Source organism: Arvicola amphibius, chromosome 8 (genome assembly GCF_903992535.2).
Source record: "Arvicola amphibius chromosome 8, mArvAmp1.2, whole genome shotgun sequence".
Classification (NCBI taxonomy): Eukaryota; Metazoa; Chordata; class Mammalia; order Rodentia; family Cricetidae; genus Arvicola; species Arvicola amphibius.
The window spans coordinates 1685950-1703195 of record NC_052054.1 but is presented as its reverse complement, the minus strand read 5'-3'; the positions used below and the strand labels follow the sequence as shown (position 1 = coordinate 1703195).

Sequence of the window (17246 nt, the reverse complement as noted above, 5' to 3'; positions counted from 1 at the left end):
TTCTACTTTCATATCTGAAATGTTTTCATTATTTTGTTGAACTGCTTGCCTCTGTTTTTATACTCTTCATTAAGGCATTTATTTAGACCCTCTTTAAGGCCCCTGAACATATTCATAATTGCTATTGTGAAGTCCTTGTCTTGTTCTTGAGCCAAGTTGCTTTTCTTAATGCTTACTGCAGTAGGGTTGCTGCATTCTGAAGGAGACATAATGTCTTCACTATTCATGTTTCTGTTTGGTTGAGGTGTTTGAAGTGTTTCTTGTTGTTGAATCTCGTCTAGGCTCTGTTGCATGGATGTTCCTTTCTTTAGTTTTTTGTTGCCTACTTTGGACCCTAGCCAAGTGTGGTGACCTTAGGGTCCCTGTTAGAAAGTGTTTCTGGGGGTCAGACGGTGTCACCGAGGAATGGAGATGGGAAAGAACTAGGGGACCCCGGGCCCACACCAAGGAAGGAAGTGGGCTGAGAGGAGAGACTTGTGCTGGGAGCTTCAGCAGAACTAAGGAGTAACTCTGGAGAGCCTGGACCGGATGACAATAAAGCTTGCCTGCTAGGTTGTAGACTAATGTAGCCACTGGGGGTCCCTGGTAGAAAATGGGTGCAAGGGTCTGTGAGTGTCACAGAGGAGTGGATGGGGCTAGAAGGAAGGGTTTGAAGGGGCAGCAGAACCTCATCTGCAGAGAAACTTCTAGGACAGCTAGGGCTACACAGAGAAACCCTGTCTCGAGGAAAGGGAGGGAAGGAGGGAAGGATGGATGGAGGGAGGGAAGGAGGGAGGGAGGCAGAGAAAGGACCCTAGGTTCACACCAGAAAACAGAGTTCATACCCCTATAGTCTGTGTCCACATGATCCATTCTGTTGGTGAACTGTCCCCTGGATTTTTATTTGACCTATTGTTCTTTTCATTCCCATCATTGTTTTGGTTTAGGTTTTCTTCAATATTTATCTCTTTACTCTCTTTTTATGTTGTGGATTGGCTTCTTTATTTCATTCAGCAGACTGTTTGTGTTCTTGTAGAAAATAGTGGAGTCTTCCTTATAATGTTACCATATTTATAATCATTCTCTTCAATCCTGACGTCCAGAATTTCATCTACATAATACTAGTTAGGAGTTATTAGAAGGGGGTTGGTGATTTTAGAGGAAATAAGTTGTCTTGTTTTTTTTTTATGTTACTTATGTTTTGCACTGAGATTTGCTCATCTGGGGTTAGAATATAGGTTAAGATTTGCTGTTCTTTTAATTCATATTGCCTTTCTTCTTTAAGTGGATATGTTTACAATGTTTACAGGCGACTGTGATATAGTTATGATGGTGTCATCTGTTAGACTGTTGTTCTAGGCACCAGGCTCTATCTACTCTCTGCCCCTGTGGGCTGAGTACCAGCCGCAGCTCCAGTAATTAAAGTACTTCAGTAATGTCATTGCCGGTGACCACAGGACACCTATTAGTAAGGGTTAATTTAGAAAGTAAATGGACCTCAGTAGTACTGTGAACACTAACAATGCTAGCGTGAATGCAAAGAAGACATAAACAATCAATCCCTGTGAAACTGGCAATAAGCATGAGGTTGTTAGATGGGAAGCAGAGGCGAGGGGTATACATGGGAGTGATAATCATTAAGGCAAACGGGAAATGGGGTGGATATGTGGGATCTGGTTTAGTTGTAGACTAAAAAGAAGCAAATATATACTTAGTGATTAAACCAAGACAGTCGTGCACTTTGGAAGATGCAACGCCAAGTGGAATAAATTTCTAGGAGTCAAGAAAGAGAAAGGAAGAGAGTAGGAGTGTGTGATACGAACAGTAGGTGACAGTGTTGGCCTGTTGTAGTGTCCTCCTGTACTATGTAGACAAGAAATGGCTGTCATGGGGACCGAAAGCTGGGAACATCTAAGAAAAAGTGAGTATGAGCCTGAATGTGGTTCCCTGAGCTGCTCTGTGGCTTCGCCTCCTCGGTCTTGGTGTAGGTTGTGTTCCCTGTTGCTTTTAAATGGTCTCATCTCCCACCACAATGGCTTTCAGCTCCCTTTGTGCAGAGCGTTTTCTTGGCTGTTTTGGTGGCTGTGGAGAGCTGAGGGTCCCGCGAGGCTGCTGCCCTCCCACAGGGTCGTCCGGAGCTGCTGGTTTCTCTCCCTCGGAAGTTTTGTCTTTCCTCATTTGGGTGTTGGTGGTATATACTTGGGAGCAGTCACTGGAAAGCCTATGTGAAATTCCTGCCACTGCCTTTCTGTAGATTTCTTTTAGCCCGGTTTGCTTGGGGGAAGCAGCTTTGGGAGGGGTAGCTGCTGAGTGGCGGCAGCAAATCCATTCATGGGTCCTGTGGCAGAAGAGACTTGTTGAGGTGTTGATCAGATCTATTTCAGGACTTGGAAAAGTAGCAGATGGAGTGATAAAATATTCATATTCCCTTTAATTCCCAAACGGTAATCAGCGACTCCGTCCAATGTGGCTTCTGTTCTGCCATCTTATCCAGAAGTCCTCCAAAAGAAAAGTCTCAAGGGAATTACAAAACCAAAACAAAACAGTAAACTCCAAGCAAGAGTTAAACTTGAGGATGAAAGAGCCACATGCAGAATTCAGTTACATTCCCTGTATTATCAGTGAACACATGGGAACTGAATTATGAGAACAGTGCCATTCATAATTTTTTTTTACTAAATTGAATTGCCTAGGTACAAATTAAACATACATAAGATTTGTAGGTCCAAATTTGCAGTCTTGCTGGATGTGGTGGTGCATGCCTTTAATCCCACTCTTGGGAGGGAGTCAAAGGCAGGACCTACATAGTGAATTCCAGGACAGCCAGGGCTACATAGAGAACCCCACTCTCCAAAAAATTATAATCTCGATTAAGCAAGTGAAAGAAAAGCTCCTGATGTGAAGGCCAGAGGACTTCACTCATACAATAAGTGGGAAAAAAAAGGGTTGTGTTAATGGACTTTAGAAGTATTTTATGAAATTCAGTTCTGCTCATGGTAGATTTCCAGACGTAGAAATTTTATGTTAATGAAGAGCTTCTACAGACCCTACAAAGAATTCCTGTGTCTCTTTCTAAAGAATGACAACTTCCAGAGTCACAAGCAGTTGGTGCAGTTCAACCCCTTCAGGATAAATGTTAAATCTGCAGTGATCCAAGTCCATGATAAACAGCTTTTTAGTTAATGAGGCAGGGTCTCCCACACTGTATCCCTGCTGGCCTGAAACTCACTGTGTAGAGCAGGGTGGTCCTGAACTTGAGATAGTCAGGCTCTGCCTCCTCATTTCTGCCTCTATAGCCGTGTGCCAGCTTGTGCTTCAGGTCTGAAAACAATTGTCAGATTCATGTAGGTGAGGCCTTGTCTATGAATGGCTGAAACACCTGCCGCTTTCTCTGACTTTTTTCATCCCTATTTACTGTGTTAGATGTGTAATAGTGTTTAAGGTAACATTGGTCAGTGTGGGCAAAGTGATTCCCAGAAGGTGATTGGCTCACTGGTACTCTGGTTTCCATGGGGTTTCTTAGACATTTGTAGTGTTGGTGCCGGCAGTGGGTTCAGCTTTCCAGATCCATGGTGAATACGTAGCCGATTGTGGGATTGTGGGATTTATGCTTTGTAGCATAAAGGATGGATTCCTCCATCAAGAACAGAAGAAAGCTGAACATAAAAGTCTATTTAACAAAGAAAAGAAGTAGTTTGTATTAGCAAGAGACTTTTTTCTTGAGATTTTATTTATTTTTATTTTATGTGTATGAGTATTTCACCTGCGTGTATGTCTGTGCACCGTGTGCACCCCTGTACTCTACATGCAGAGGCTAGAAGTGGGCATTGGGTCCCCTGGAGCTGGAGTTACAGACAGTCACTGTGTGAGTGCTAGAAATCAAACCCAGGTCCTCTGGAAGAGCAGCTCTTAACCACCAAACCATCTCACAGAGCTGATATTCTTAATTTATAAAAACTCAGGCACCAGCCTTTTGAGATTACATCGTGTGCCATTTTATTCTTAAATGGTATTCAGTTGAAATGAGATTAAGTATGGCTTTTAGAAAACATGGGGAGTGGCTCTCCCTTTGCCTTTGAAAAAAAGTTTTTCAGGGGAACAAAGCCAACAATTATCTTGTAAGTTCTACCTAGTGCCCACAACCTGTGTTGGCCCAGATTTTCCTCGAACAGTGTCTTAATTACTGATCTGTTTCTGTGACAAGACATCGTGACCAAGCAGGCAAGTTTAACTGGGAGAGAGCATCTACAAACCCAAGGCAGACACACGCACGTGCACGCGCGCGCACACACACACACACACACACACACATACAGAAACAGAGAGGGGTAGGGAGACCTGGGAATGGTATGGTGTAGGCTATTGAAACTACACAGTACCACCCCCAGGTCCACACTTCCTCCAAGGCCATGCCTCCACCAACAACACCAACACCTCCTAATCATTTCCATACAGTTTCACCAACTGAGGACCAAGCATTCAAACATATGAGCCCATGAGAGCCATTTTAATTCAAACCAGGATTTAATTCAAACCATTTTAATTCATAACCAAGCAGGATGGTTATGTTCTAAATCTGTATAAGGAGAGAACCCAAGTGAGTACCCACTGCCCTAGTGGATGGAGGGAGAACAAGGGCATGTACCTGGACAGGGTTTCCATCCTGCTTCTCTGGCCAGCTTCTTTGCCAGGCCTCTTCCAGTCAGACTTGCTCAGGAGGCCAGTGTCATGTTCAGGGTTTGGCAAACGCCTGTCCTGAAGACCACATCGTGGGGCTGACCCCTCAAGTCATCATTTGCTGCGTCCCTCTAACGTCTGCTTGGAGCTCCCTGTCTTGAGCTTGCTGTGCACGTCTGTCTCCACAGCCGGATTACATTAACTCCAGAGCTGTGCAGCTGGGGTCCCTCCTCGTCCGTGGCCTCACCATGTTGGTACTGGTCAACAGCGCATGTGGCTTCCCCTGGACAACAAGCGAATTCATGCCCTGGAATGTCTTTGACGGCAAACTTTTCCATCAGAAGTACCTGCAGTCTGAAAAGGGATATGCTGTGGAGGTTCTTCTGGAACAAAATGTGAGTTCTGGTTACTGTATATTGGAATAACGAGTAGGTGTGAAGTCAGTGACTAGTGTACCTGGAAAGTCTGCCCGTCCCATTGGCCAGGTTCTCCAGAGTCATCCCCATCACCTCACAGAGGGGCAAGAACTGTGCTTACGTTTCTGTAACTCATGTCCACACATGAGGATGGCCTGGTTTAGCGGCATCCATTGGTGTCCATGTAGCTAATTGCTTCTGTAGGAAGAATGAGCTAAAAGGGGCTTGCAGTGTCTGCAGAGGGTTCCCCAGACAGCAGACTGGCTGGGCAGACTCTCCTGCTACAAAGGCTGCCCGTGTCCTGGGGCTGTTGACTGCTGCCCTGGGGTCCCCCAGACAGCACACTGGCTGGGCAGATAGCCTTCTACTACAAAAGACTGCCCACGTCCTGGGGACACTGACTGCTGTCCCAGCTTTCTAAGTACAATTACTTCATGATTCCTGGAAGATTTCCAAATGAGGCTTCCCGCCAAGCTCATTTGGAATGTTTTATTACCCACAGGGATGAGAAGGCGGTGTGGTTGTGAGAGAACATGCTGATCTGTTAGATAAAACACTCCAAGTTTTCACACCAAAGGGAAAACATTTGGCAATGTGTTGCTGTCACCATTTCTCACCAAAGTTCCAGGGTGTTGCAGGATTTGTGAGTGTTCAGAACTTAGAGGAGCAGAAAGGAAACCCTTTCTCAGCTTTGGACATTGCTCCAGCGGGGACTGAAGGGGACGCAGACCTGGGGCACAGCTGCCAGTTATCCTTATGTGTTCCTCCCTGAGTACCTCAGACCCACTAGAAGAATCATCGAGGATGAAGTATTGACCCATAATTCAAGAGGCTATGAGAACAGTGCTGTTTACCCCATCTGCTGCTGTGTTCTTGGATTATCACAAGAGTAGATTTTTAGTCACGACTCTGTAGTCTACACAGGATAGAAGCAGACATCATAGGTATTTGCTGCTGTTTCCAGGGGTCTCAGGAGGGGAACAATCATCAAGACCCTCTTGGGGTCATGCTAATGGAGAGTTGCCACTGCCTTCACTTGGTGCAGACCATGCAGCTACGCTGGCTGATGTCCTGGGGACAGAGACCACTAGTAGGTCCCCCATCCCCCACCTCACACCCTACTCTCTCACAGAGCATGCGGCCAGCCTGCATTTTCATCTGATCTGTTTTCAGAGATCGTGGCTCACCAAGTTCCACAACCTGAAGGCCGTGGTCTGCAAGGCCTGCTCGAAGGAGAACCGGCGCATCGTAGGGAGAGCACACTGGAACTCTCACTACACAGGTGGGCAGGGTTGGTGCACCCCTTACCTGTCGCTTAACATGCTGGGGCCCTGGGTAGACTTGCCTGCCTTCTTGTGATTTACTGATTAAAGAACGATAAAATTATGACAGATGAGTATGACTGGGCTATACTCATAGCTTAAATGCTGTTCCCATAAGGAAGACTATCTCAAGAAGGATCCGTTTGTTAATTGAATGAAGAGCTTTCTCTAATGCATCGTCTGTTTCCCACAATTCCCTTTATTAAAGGCCACAGGGATAATGTGTGTCTACCTTACAAAACTTGAGGTTTAGTTTTTCTCAAAACAAATGGACATTAGAAAAATTCAGTATGGATATGCATATATGTGTGCAGTAATGAATAGTTTTAAAAAGTGGTCTTAAATTTGAAAGGAGAGTAGAAAAGGGCAAATGGGAGGGAGGGGAGAAATGTTGCAATTAAATTATAATCTCAAAAAGAAAATCATTAAACAGGAGCTATAGAAAGACTCATGGTTCTGTGACCTAACATGGCCACTCCTGAGAGACGATGCCCTGGTGAGGGCCTTCCTGTGCTACAGCTCAAGACTCTCACCCTTCCACATAGCTTTGTCCACGTATGCAGTGGCCAGTCTTCCTCCATTACTGTCCACGTATGCAGTGGATCCTAGTCCACCAAGGGGCTCTACAGGGAGGGTGTCAGTGACAGGCATTCCCGGAAGCTGGGTGCTGGTTCCACAGTGAGGAAGCCCAGTGGTCTGGAAAAGAGTGGCTGTAGATTCAAGTGATTACAGCAGGAGGAAAGTCAGTAGGAGTTGGGTATAGAATCCTTCTTAATACTAAACTTAAGAGAGTTGATGTTTGTATCCATTACAAATTGAGGAACTTTGAAAGGTTTTGAAGTGTTGTTATCAGAACTGCACTCTTAGGGTAGCAGCTACTTTGGTAGTAGAGGGAAATGGGATCAGGAGATGGCTGGCCCAGGGGTTGTCCTGGGCCCCAGGCAAGAGGTGACCCTGGGGGAAGCGCCTGCTCCTTTAGAGGGTCTCGGGCATCACAAAAGTTGTACTTTGATCTTTTACCCTCACTGGTGGGTGAATCACTGGGGTGCTTGTCCTGTGTGTCCAAGTGGCTCCAGACAGAAGGGGAGCTTGGTCTCTGAAGGGCCTGACATTCTTGTGTTTTACCTGGGGTCCTGGCCAAATGCCACACTGCCTAGCAGACACACCCCAGAGCCTGTGGAGCATGTGAAATAAAGATACCTTAAAAAGTATAAGATAGTACATAGTTAGTGGGAGTTAGTGATACAAGGAAGACATCAGAGTATAAAAAGAATGTATTAATGCATTTGTGGGAAACATGGAGGAGCTCACCACATCCCAGGAATATGCCCAAGGGGAAATCATCCATATGGTTGTGTTACCTGAAGAGAGGCTGGAGGCGGGCCTCCCAGTTGGAGGAAATAGCTTTTGCAGTAGTTACATCTCTGGCAGAGTCTGGGTAAGCACCAAGACTCCATTTTAAAGACACATGGTGAGATATTTCTTAGCACTGATCATAGGCCACCATTTGGCTTCCGTTCCGCTGCTGTGTGCACACTGAAGGTTTGCTGGCGGGTGTCACTTGGACACTGTTACAAGTGAGATAATGAGTGGTGGTGGCTGATGTGTTGACCATGTTCCCACAGGGAGGCTGGGGAGACAGGGCTCCAGCTCCCACAGGACAGGCTCCACACGTGGCCATCCTGGGCAAGGGCAGCCATGGAGAGATCAGGGTCCAGGTAAGAGGCTACCCCACCAGCCTTCAATTGCTCATAGGCACTGCTGCCTTCCTTTGTGCTGTGTTTGTGCTGAAGCTTGCTACATTTCCTGTGTTTGAAAACCAGTTATATATTTATAATTAGAAAACAGATCAGTGCGTTGGCATACCTAATTCTTTGTTTAATGGAATAGAGACAAATTATAATAATCTTGCCTGATGGTGATATGACCGCTTTTTACTACTGAAACTGTGAACCCTACAAAGAGTTGCTTTATCCACAGATCCCTGCCCCATGCTGAGTGCCCAGGAAGAATGTCTCAAGAATTGGGTCATTCTCACCCCTAGTGTGATGACAGAAGTTACAGGGATATGTTTCAAATGCACTAGGTGAACCAATTCTTACTTGGGTTGTTGTTGGTCATGGGGGTGTTGATTTCTTCACGTTCTTTTAGCAGAGTACTGAGCATGTCCTCACAGAAGAGAATAGAGTGGCTCCCTAGGAGAGACGCCCTGCCAGAGAGATGTCATCCCTGGTACCCACATCACTGCACAATTCCAAGATCCCGGAGATAGCATCTCCATGGCACCAGGATGCACCCTACCTATGTGGTGGTGTCCTTGTGACCGGTGATAGGGCTAGAGGCCTTAGCCACATGCAGACAAAAGTTTAGGAGAACGAAGCAGAAGGCTGCTGAGAAAGTGGTGGGAACTTCCTGCTGGGCCCAAACCTGAGAAGGAGGAAACCACAGGTCAGGAGCTGTAGGGATTCAAGGACTGGGAGTACAGTGAAGGCTTAGTCATCAGTTGTCCCAAGGACATGTGACCCAAGGCAGTCCTTCCCAGGGTGCTCTTCCCATTCGTGTTTATAAAAACAACTGCTACCATGGGAAGCTGGAAACATACTGAAGAATTCAGGGCTGCAGCCACAGCTCTCTGGTTCTTTGTATGCGTGCCATGCTTCTCCTGATTTCCTGGTCTTACCCAGGTGGTCTACAGCTCTGTCACACACATCAGGGGTCTCAGCCGTGGCCTGGCCTGGTACCATTTGCTCTCCTTCTGGACTTTTTGCATCTTCAGGACTGGGTCCTCTCTGAACTGCAGGCTTTTATGCCCCCAGCATTCTACATGCCACTGCTTCCTGGCCTTTTGTCTGCGTACTGGGCCACAGTTCTATGGCCTAGCATTGACATCCCTTTTGGGAACTCTGGCACTCAGCAGCTTAACGAAACAGATGTGGTAAACAGTCTGGACAGGTGTGGGTATCCTGATTGCGTGCTCTCCAGTGGTTTACAGGGCATAATATTCTTCAAGTGCTAGATGATTGATTCCTCAGTCTCACTCCTGTTGACTCAGTGAGCAATGTCATGCTTCCTGGTGTTTTAGTTCTAAACTCAGTATGCATACCCATTACCACCAATTTTTGAAATCTCATTGCTGATGTATATATCTTGGAAACTATGTTTACACATATAAAGAAAATGCCAGACAAATCAAAAGCAATAAGCAGGTTGTTGTCACTGGCACAGATGTGCAAGCCCTGGGGGCACACAAGGCCCTGGACAGTCGGTCCTGTCCAGCCAGTGCCTGTGCGGCAGTGCGGGTCTCCTTACTCAGCTGACTGACTTGCTGCTCGTCCAGGCTGGAAAGTTCCAGGAGGGAGTTGGCTCTGTCTACCTACTTGGCCACAGTGAACTTGACACATTGGGAGTCTATACTGGTGTGTGTAATTTTCTAGCTTTAAGACCAGAGGAACCCATTTACCCTGTTTTTCTGGTCACTTGAAAACAGGAATATGGTACTGGTCACATGTTAAAGCCTACAAACTGCATAGACATTGTGTCCCGCTTTGAGACTTGGGACTTTGAAGGACAGCTCTATTTTATTGGGTTATAATAGAAACATAATCACAGTCTTGACTGTGAAGGTTGGGTTGGGAAGACCTGAGACCAGAAGGCCAATTTGAGCAGCCTAGTGTTGGGTCGATGTCCACTTGAAAGGCTAGAGGTGCATCTGGGAGCAGCTAGGGGCAGAATGTGAGCAAGGACAAGGGCTTCATTGGCGCCTTGCCCATGCGGAAGAAAGTCCGCAGGCCACTCGCTGCTGCTGCTGCTGCTGCCGCTCCTGCTCCTGCTGCTCCTGCTGCTGCTGCTGCTCCTGCTCCTGCTGCTGCTGCTGCTCCTGCTGCATTTGTGCTTTTCGGTGCTGTGTGCAACACCAACTCTTACATAGCTGGTCCTTAGTTGGAATTGTTGTTATTTTAAAGATCAGGCAATCTACTTTTTCTGTGAAATTACTGAGGTTGTGTTTTGGACCAGTACATTTTTATAGTGGGTTTTCCCCTGGCTTAAATATTTTTGTATATTTTTGTGTTTCTTCAACATATAAAGTAGAAAGTTGTTACTGTTTCAAGATTAGAAAAAATAGACAACATTCTTCATGTTTAAAAAAAGGCTCGAAATGCTTTATGTTCAAAATGGCAGTGATCCCTTTTGTCATAGTTGACACATTTTCAGAGTCTGGACCTAACTGCATAAACACAGGCCCTGTGGGAGCTGAGGTCTCGGGGTCACTACAGTGACTGCAGCCTGGCAGATAGGCGTAGGTGCACCCCAGAAGTGGTCATCATCAGAGTCTGAGCCCCACCCATCCCAGCCACCCTGTGACCAAATGGCTACCCGACTTGAAGTTTTGACTTCTCCCTTGCTATTCTTAGCCCAGCTGGAGAGGGAAAAATGTGTTAAATTCCATTAAGGAGCTGTAAACTTAGGTGGGATTCTTCACTTTGCCCCTTCTCAGGGTGCACACTGGGAGGCTACAGGACTGGGAGTGGAGAAGACAGGGTGGTGAGCTCGTATTGATCTGGACACCTGTTAGGGCCATCACCTCACACTTTAGGGTCATTAGGCAGGGCGTGTTAAAGCCATTGCTTTCAAGTGCCAAAGAAAGCCAAGAGCAAGACTTGCAGAGAAGTGTGTTGTTGAGAAAGAGCCTCACTGTGTGTCGTTATCCTGCCTGTAACTCAGAGATCCGCCTGCCCTGCATCCTGAGAACCACCATGCCCAACCAAAAAGTGTTATCTTTAAGATGTGGAAACAGTTTTCTTCAAGGCTAGCTCTGCTCCAAGCCCCTTCCCAACATAAGTGTCTGTCAGAGGCAGGAAGTGGCCAGCTACACTGTGGGGTTGGGGGGCTTGTGTGCTCAGCCCTGGAAAAGCCACACGTGGCTTTTTCTGTGCTTGGCAGGAAGTCCTCTCAGCCATCTGCATATGAATTTCCATTTCCAAAGTCATTAGCAGTAATAAACATCTAGATGTCCTGCAGATGGTTAGAACTGGCACCAGGAGAAACAATTTTGACAGTTTCCTTCTACTAATAGCACTACCTCCTAATTAATTGCTTCCACTTTAATGAAATAATTATGGAACAAAATTTAATGACAGGTGGTCACAACTGAAAGATGTTCTGTCTTCCAGTACAACTCAGCAGTCTGTCTTTATGCATACTTAGAACAGAGCTACTTCCTTGAGCTACTGTTTGGGGACAGTGCTTCTTACTTGGTTTTATTTCTGTTTGGTGCAGGAGGCAGACATGAGCATGACCAGTGGAGAAGATACTAGACGTCTCACAGGTGGAGTCCTCGCCAGTATCTTAAAATGAATCAGTAGGTTAATGTGTCACATGTGCAGCTTCCCAACTGGGGTCCACCGACTTAATTCAAGGAGTGTTTGCTTCTTCCAGGAAGTGTGGAAAGACAGTGCAGTGCCCAGACTCTGCTCTCTTCAGAGTGATGCCACCCGGTTGTACCAGCAAGGAGGTGGCAACTGGGACCACACTGTACAAGAAGGAACAATTCCTTCTTTTCAGAGGTTTCTCCCACATGCTCTGTAAAAAATGACCATTGGTTTGGTTTCAGAGGCTGCTCCTGACCCCGTGACCCTGAGCACGTATCACTAGCATCCCTGATCTTAGCAGGACTCTGATTCCCTCACACCTTTTCTTATTAGATTGTGAAAATGTTTTCCCAAATCGTTAGTCCTTGATATCATGGAGTCTTAGCTATTTTTGATACTGTGAAAAGAGACCATAACCAGAGCAGCTTACAAAAGAAAGCACTTAATGTGAGGCCCGAGTTTCCATCATGTCAGGGAGCCAGGCAGCAGGCAGGCTGAGGAAGACTCACTAACTGGGAAAGCTCCGCACCCATTGACACGCCTCCTCCAGCACGGCCACGCCTCCTCCAGCACGACCACACCTAATCCTTTCTACCAACTGCAGACCAGGCATTCAGACATATTAGCCTAGGGGGGTCATTTTCATTCAGACCATCACACATGGTATCTAATAGCCATATAATCTGTCAGAAATTATTTTTTCATTAGAAATCCTAACAGAAGTCAATTGTCCCACAATTTCTTTTCTTGATCCTCAGAAGTGTTTGGATAGAACAAAAAAAAAAAAATCTAGATTCTTGCTTGTTTGTGGGAAAGTTGGTTCTGCTTGGAGGTGAAATGGCTCAGTAGTGAAGAACATTGGCTGATCTTCCAGAGAGCCTGGGTGTGATTCCCAGCACCCACACAATAGCTCACACCCAATGCGTCTTCTGGCCTCTGTGGACTCCAGACGCACAAGTGATGCACAGACGTACATGCAGACAAAACACCCATCAAGGTGAAAAACGAGTAATGTTTTTAAGCAGCACAGTGAGTCAGACTGAGAAATAAGGTCCTCTTTGGCCTTTGCGGTTACTCCCTGTCTCCACTGGGAACATGAGAGTAGCAGTGCCCAGGGCCCTGACAGCCATGCTTGTCTCTAGGGACACTTGGTTCACTGGGGAGATGCACTCCTGACCCCTGAAGATGTATCCTGCCATCTCTAAATTTTTAGTAAGCCTCTAGAAATGCTCATTTTCGTCTTCACACTGACAGCTACCCAGACCACTGGCTCCAGTGTGCTGTGCAGGGCATGCATGTTCCACCTTGACGTCCTTACATTTACCAGAAAAGTCGATGGCTCCCACATTTGAACTGTTAATATTTGTTCAGCTTCTTTAGGACTTTTGCATGCTATGTCTGCAGGTCGCTGCTGTGACCTTAATGCCTTGGTGTGGAACTGGCTTTTGTGATCCTCCAGTGAGTATTTCCCTTTAATATCTACTTCCTGTCCTCATTTTTGCTTCTTTGAAACATTGCTGCCTTTAGAAGGTCTGTTTCTTTGCTGTTCACATGTGTAACTTTGGATCAAGTTTCTGATCTCTCAGATTGAAAGTATATTCCTGTGATAGCTGTTTTCCTTCACAGAATCTGTGTTCTGACTTGTCAATAAAATATGGATGCCATTCAGGAGCTCAAATAAGCCGTTGTGTTGGTGGTATGTTTGTGTCATTTAAAATACCAGTGTGCAGAGCTTTGCCAATGAGAATGTCGCTTCTGTTGTTTTCCAGTCAGGTGGTAGAGTTTCCACATATCAGTTTAAAATAAAAATACGGTTTTTTTCTCATACTTCTTTCTTTTTATGTATGTATGTGTTTGTTTGTTTATTTATTTAAGACAAGGTCCTGTTCTATTGCCCAGACAGCCTGTGAGTCCCAGGGTCTCAGTGTTATTCCCCTGCTGTACGAAGCCTCTCTCATCTTTTTGGTATGCATGTCGTATCTTTCTTTTTCTTTATAGAAAAATAACGTTAGCCCAGAATCTTACGGTCAGAAAGACCAGCGCATTTTCAGGAATCAAAATATGGCACATATATTCTCTCTAAGAGGAAATGAGTGTGCTCTAACAGAGTGGACGCCTCGTCCCTCGGAATGAGGAGCTTGTGAGACTGCTAGGCAGAGACGTGATGGAGCAGGCAGAGGCATGATGGAGCAGGCAGAGCCGTGAGTGGAGCAGGCAGAGGCGTGAGTGGAGCAGGCAGAGAGTGGAGCAGGCAGAGCTGTGAGTGGAGCAGGCAGAGCCGTGAGTGGAGCAGGCAGAGCCGTGAGTGGAGCAGGCAGAGAGTGGAGCAGGCAGAGGCGTGAGTGGAGCAGGCAGAGGCGTGAGTGGAGCAGGCAGAGGCGTGAGTGGAGCAGGCAGAGAGTGGAGCAGGCAGAGCCGTGAGTGGAGCAGGCAGAGAGTGGAGCAGGCAGAGCCGTGAGTGGAGCAGGCAGGTGTCGCTAGGCAGTTGGGAACTGACAACGGGCACAGCTCTGGGTTGTGACAGGAAAGTGACGAGCATGTCTGAGTGAGGTGAAAAGTGAAGGCATGCTTTCTTTCTTGCTTAGAAAACTATTTTTATTATATGTCAATATTTTTAGAAATATATGCTAACATGTATGTAGAACATGATATGAATTATAAAAAAACTGTAAAAAAGGAAAGTCACTTGCAGTCTACGCCGGAATCAATTCCAAAGTACAAGGAAAATGGAAAGATCAATAGAATAGCACATTTGTTTTGGAAACCAATAGATTAAGTACAACAAAAATAATGACATACATTTGAGCAGTAAATGCCTTTTTTTATATTCTTTTTGAACACATGTGGACAGTTCATAGAATCCAACTATGATTTAAACCCTTAGCAATTAGCTCACCATTCTATTTATTGAGGAAATGACTTGCAAATTTATTTTAAAATACTAATAAAGGTACTCCGTTTAATACTTATAGAAGGGAAGTGATGTCACAGAACATACATCAGAAGGCACCAGAAATCCATAATTCCAGCTCAGTAGCAATCCTACCTGCATTAACATTGAAACTGACTGTCCAAGTAAGTTAGATTGATACATTGTGGTTAATTTCCACTAATTTCAGAGGCTTAGCCAGTGACAACCCTGTGTGCATGTCTGGTTCAGGCTGCCAAGGCCAAATGAGCAGAACACCTTCCTCTCCGAATGGGTGCAGTGTGGCGGCTGCTCTTTTTGTTTCCCGAGAAACATGGGGGCTGGCTGTCATGTGTCCACTGCCCTAGCTTAAGTAACTCCCACGGGGTTTAAAGGAACACCACCTATGGGTAAAGATTAATTAGGGGCCGGAGAGCAGTTAAGAGCACTGGCTGCTCTTCGGTGACCTGCGTTTATTAACAGCACCCACAGTGGCTCACAACCACATCTCACAACACACACAGGTTGTGCATAGACAGACACACTGGCAGAACACCCATACACAAGAAATAAAAATAAATACAAATTTTTGCCATCCTGGGAGCCAGTCTTTTAATGAACAGGACTTTCAAAAGCAACCCGGTGTAAGGGCAAATTTAGCAGTCCAGCAAACATGGTCGGGGAAGGAGGAGAAGAGAGTGGAGAAGACTCCAGGCTTTCCTTTCAGGTTGACTCACAGCACCAAGAGACCATCAAGTCAACAAAAGCAAACCCTAAGTCTGATTCTCAGAAGTATAATACCATAAGACTCAACATTTTTAACTTTCATCAACAAAGTCACAAACACAAAGAAAAATCAGGAAAATGTAATATATCCAACAGCTAGAGATAACAACTCATCCCAGAGGAACTCAAGCTATCAGAGTCATTGCACAGGACTTAAAAATGCTCACAACCATAAAGGAAGGCATGAACAGCCTCTGTTAAGAAATGTATAAATAAATATAAATATATATATATAAATATGGAAACCAAAAAGCAGTGTAACAACAGAAATGAACGACACCAGAGATGCCCTAGAGTGGCATTGAGTAGACACAGCAAATTTGGAAGTTACTAAGCCTTAAAAAAATTAAAGAATAAAAGGAAAGAACTTAAGGAGCCCATGGAACCCTGCACTAGTTACTTTTCTGGTGCTGTGATGCAGTACCATGACCAGGGGAATTACAGCACAGTTTATTTAGGCTCATGGTTCCAGAGGGATGAGTCCGTGATGGCAGAGTGGAGGTGTGGAAGCTGGAACGGGAAGCCAAGGGCTCACACACTTAGCAGTAGGCACAAGGGGAACAAACTAGGAGTGGAGCCAGGCCTTACATTCTCAAAGCCCACCCACAGTAAGGACAGACCTCCTGAGCCTCCCAGACAGCATCACTAATGGGAACCAAGTGTTCAAATGTCCGAGACTATGGGGACATCTCATCCAAACCACCACAGCCACCATGCTATAAAAATGTAAAACTTAGACATAGAGAAAGGAGGAGCCCAGAAAATGTTTAAAATTCCCTCTAGCCACAAGTTCTAATGGCCCAGAGTTGGATATAGGGGAAAATGCTGAGAGATCAGAGAGATGAAGGAGCCAAACCACAGCTACTTTACCTTCTCAACTTCCCAGCCAAAAGGAGACTGAGCGCCTGTCTCCTCCCGCCTTCTCACTTCCTCTCTCCACTCGGTCATATCACTTCCTGTCTGTCTATACAGCTCTCCGGGGCTCTATGGTTAGCTAGTGAATAGCTCTGCCCTCTGGTCTTCAAGCAAACTTTATTTGTACAAACAAGATATCAGCATAGTGTCCCCAAAGAAGAATGTGTGCATCCAAGAAAACAGGACACATTTGGAAAGACAGATGTATGAGGGCTGACAACACAGAATCTTGAACATGACTTATCAAAGACACGCAACTCCTAAGATTATCACTGATTTTTTTTCAAAGCCTTGGAAGATAGAGGACACATTTATATTACTCAAAATGCAAAAGAAAGACTAGAGAGATGGGTCAGCAGTCAACACCCACGTAGGGCATCTCATAACTTCCTGTAACTCAGTTCAAAAGGGATTTGATGCCCTCTGGCCTCCATAGGAACTTCATGTACATGGTGCATATACAGACAAGCAGGCACATACACATAATTTTTTTTTTGAAAATTAATGCAAAAGAAAACTTGTCAACTGAGAGTTCTTTATCAGGCAAAGCTATCTTCCTAAAGTAAGGATGAGGTTGAGGTATTTCCAAATACCTTATATTTACCATAATAAATGGCATTCATTTACTATACTAGCCTTGTAGGAAATGCAGAATGAGGGCCAATGAGACGGCTCAGCCGTAAAGGCACCTGCTGCAAAGCCCGAAGTTCTAAGTCGATCCCTACACCCAACAAAGAATGTGTTGTCTGCAGATCTTCCCATATGCACACACAAATGCAGTCTGTTGCTGGTCTTATGGTGTGTGAGGAAATTATTTGATAAAATTCATGTTGTATTGTTATGACTTTGGGATAATAAATTAATTCCTACAGAA

At 45.5% G+C, this 17246-nt stretch overlaps 1 protein-coding gene across 3 annotated transcripts in view; it reads left to right on the top strand.

Moving 5' to 3' along the window:
* Nucleotides 1–13444, top strand: part of Fam120b (family with sequence similarity 120B) — a 49569-nt gene extending 36125 nt beyond the window's left edge. For all 3 annotated transcript variants that reach the window (XM_038339078.1, XM_038339076.1, XM_038339077.1), the window contains exons 7-10: nt 4845–5051; nt 6246–6354; nt 8020–8112; nt 11672–13444. In XM_038339078.1, coding sequence (XP_038195006.1) covers nt 4845–5051; nt 6246–6354; nt 8020–8112; nt 11672–11709 — 447 coding nt within the window. In that variant the 3' untranslated portion in view covers nt 11710–13444. The remainder of the gene's footprint in view (nt 1–4844; nt 5052–6245; nt 6355–8019; nt 8113–11671) is intronic.
* The last annotated feature ends 3802 nt before the right edge of the window (nt 13445–17246 follow it).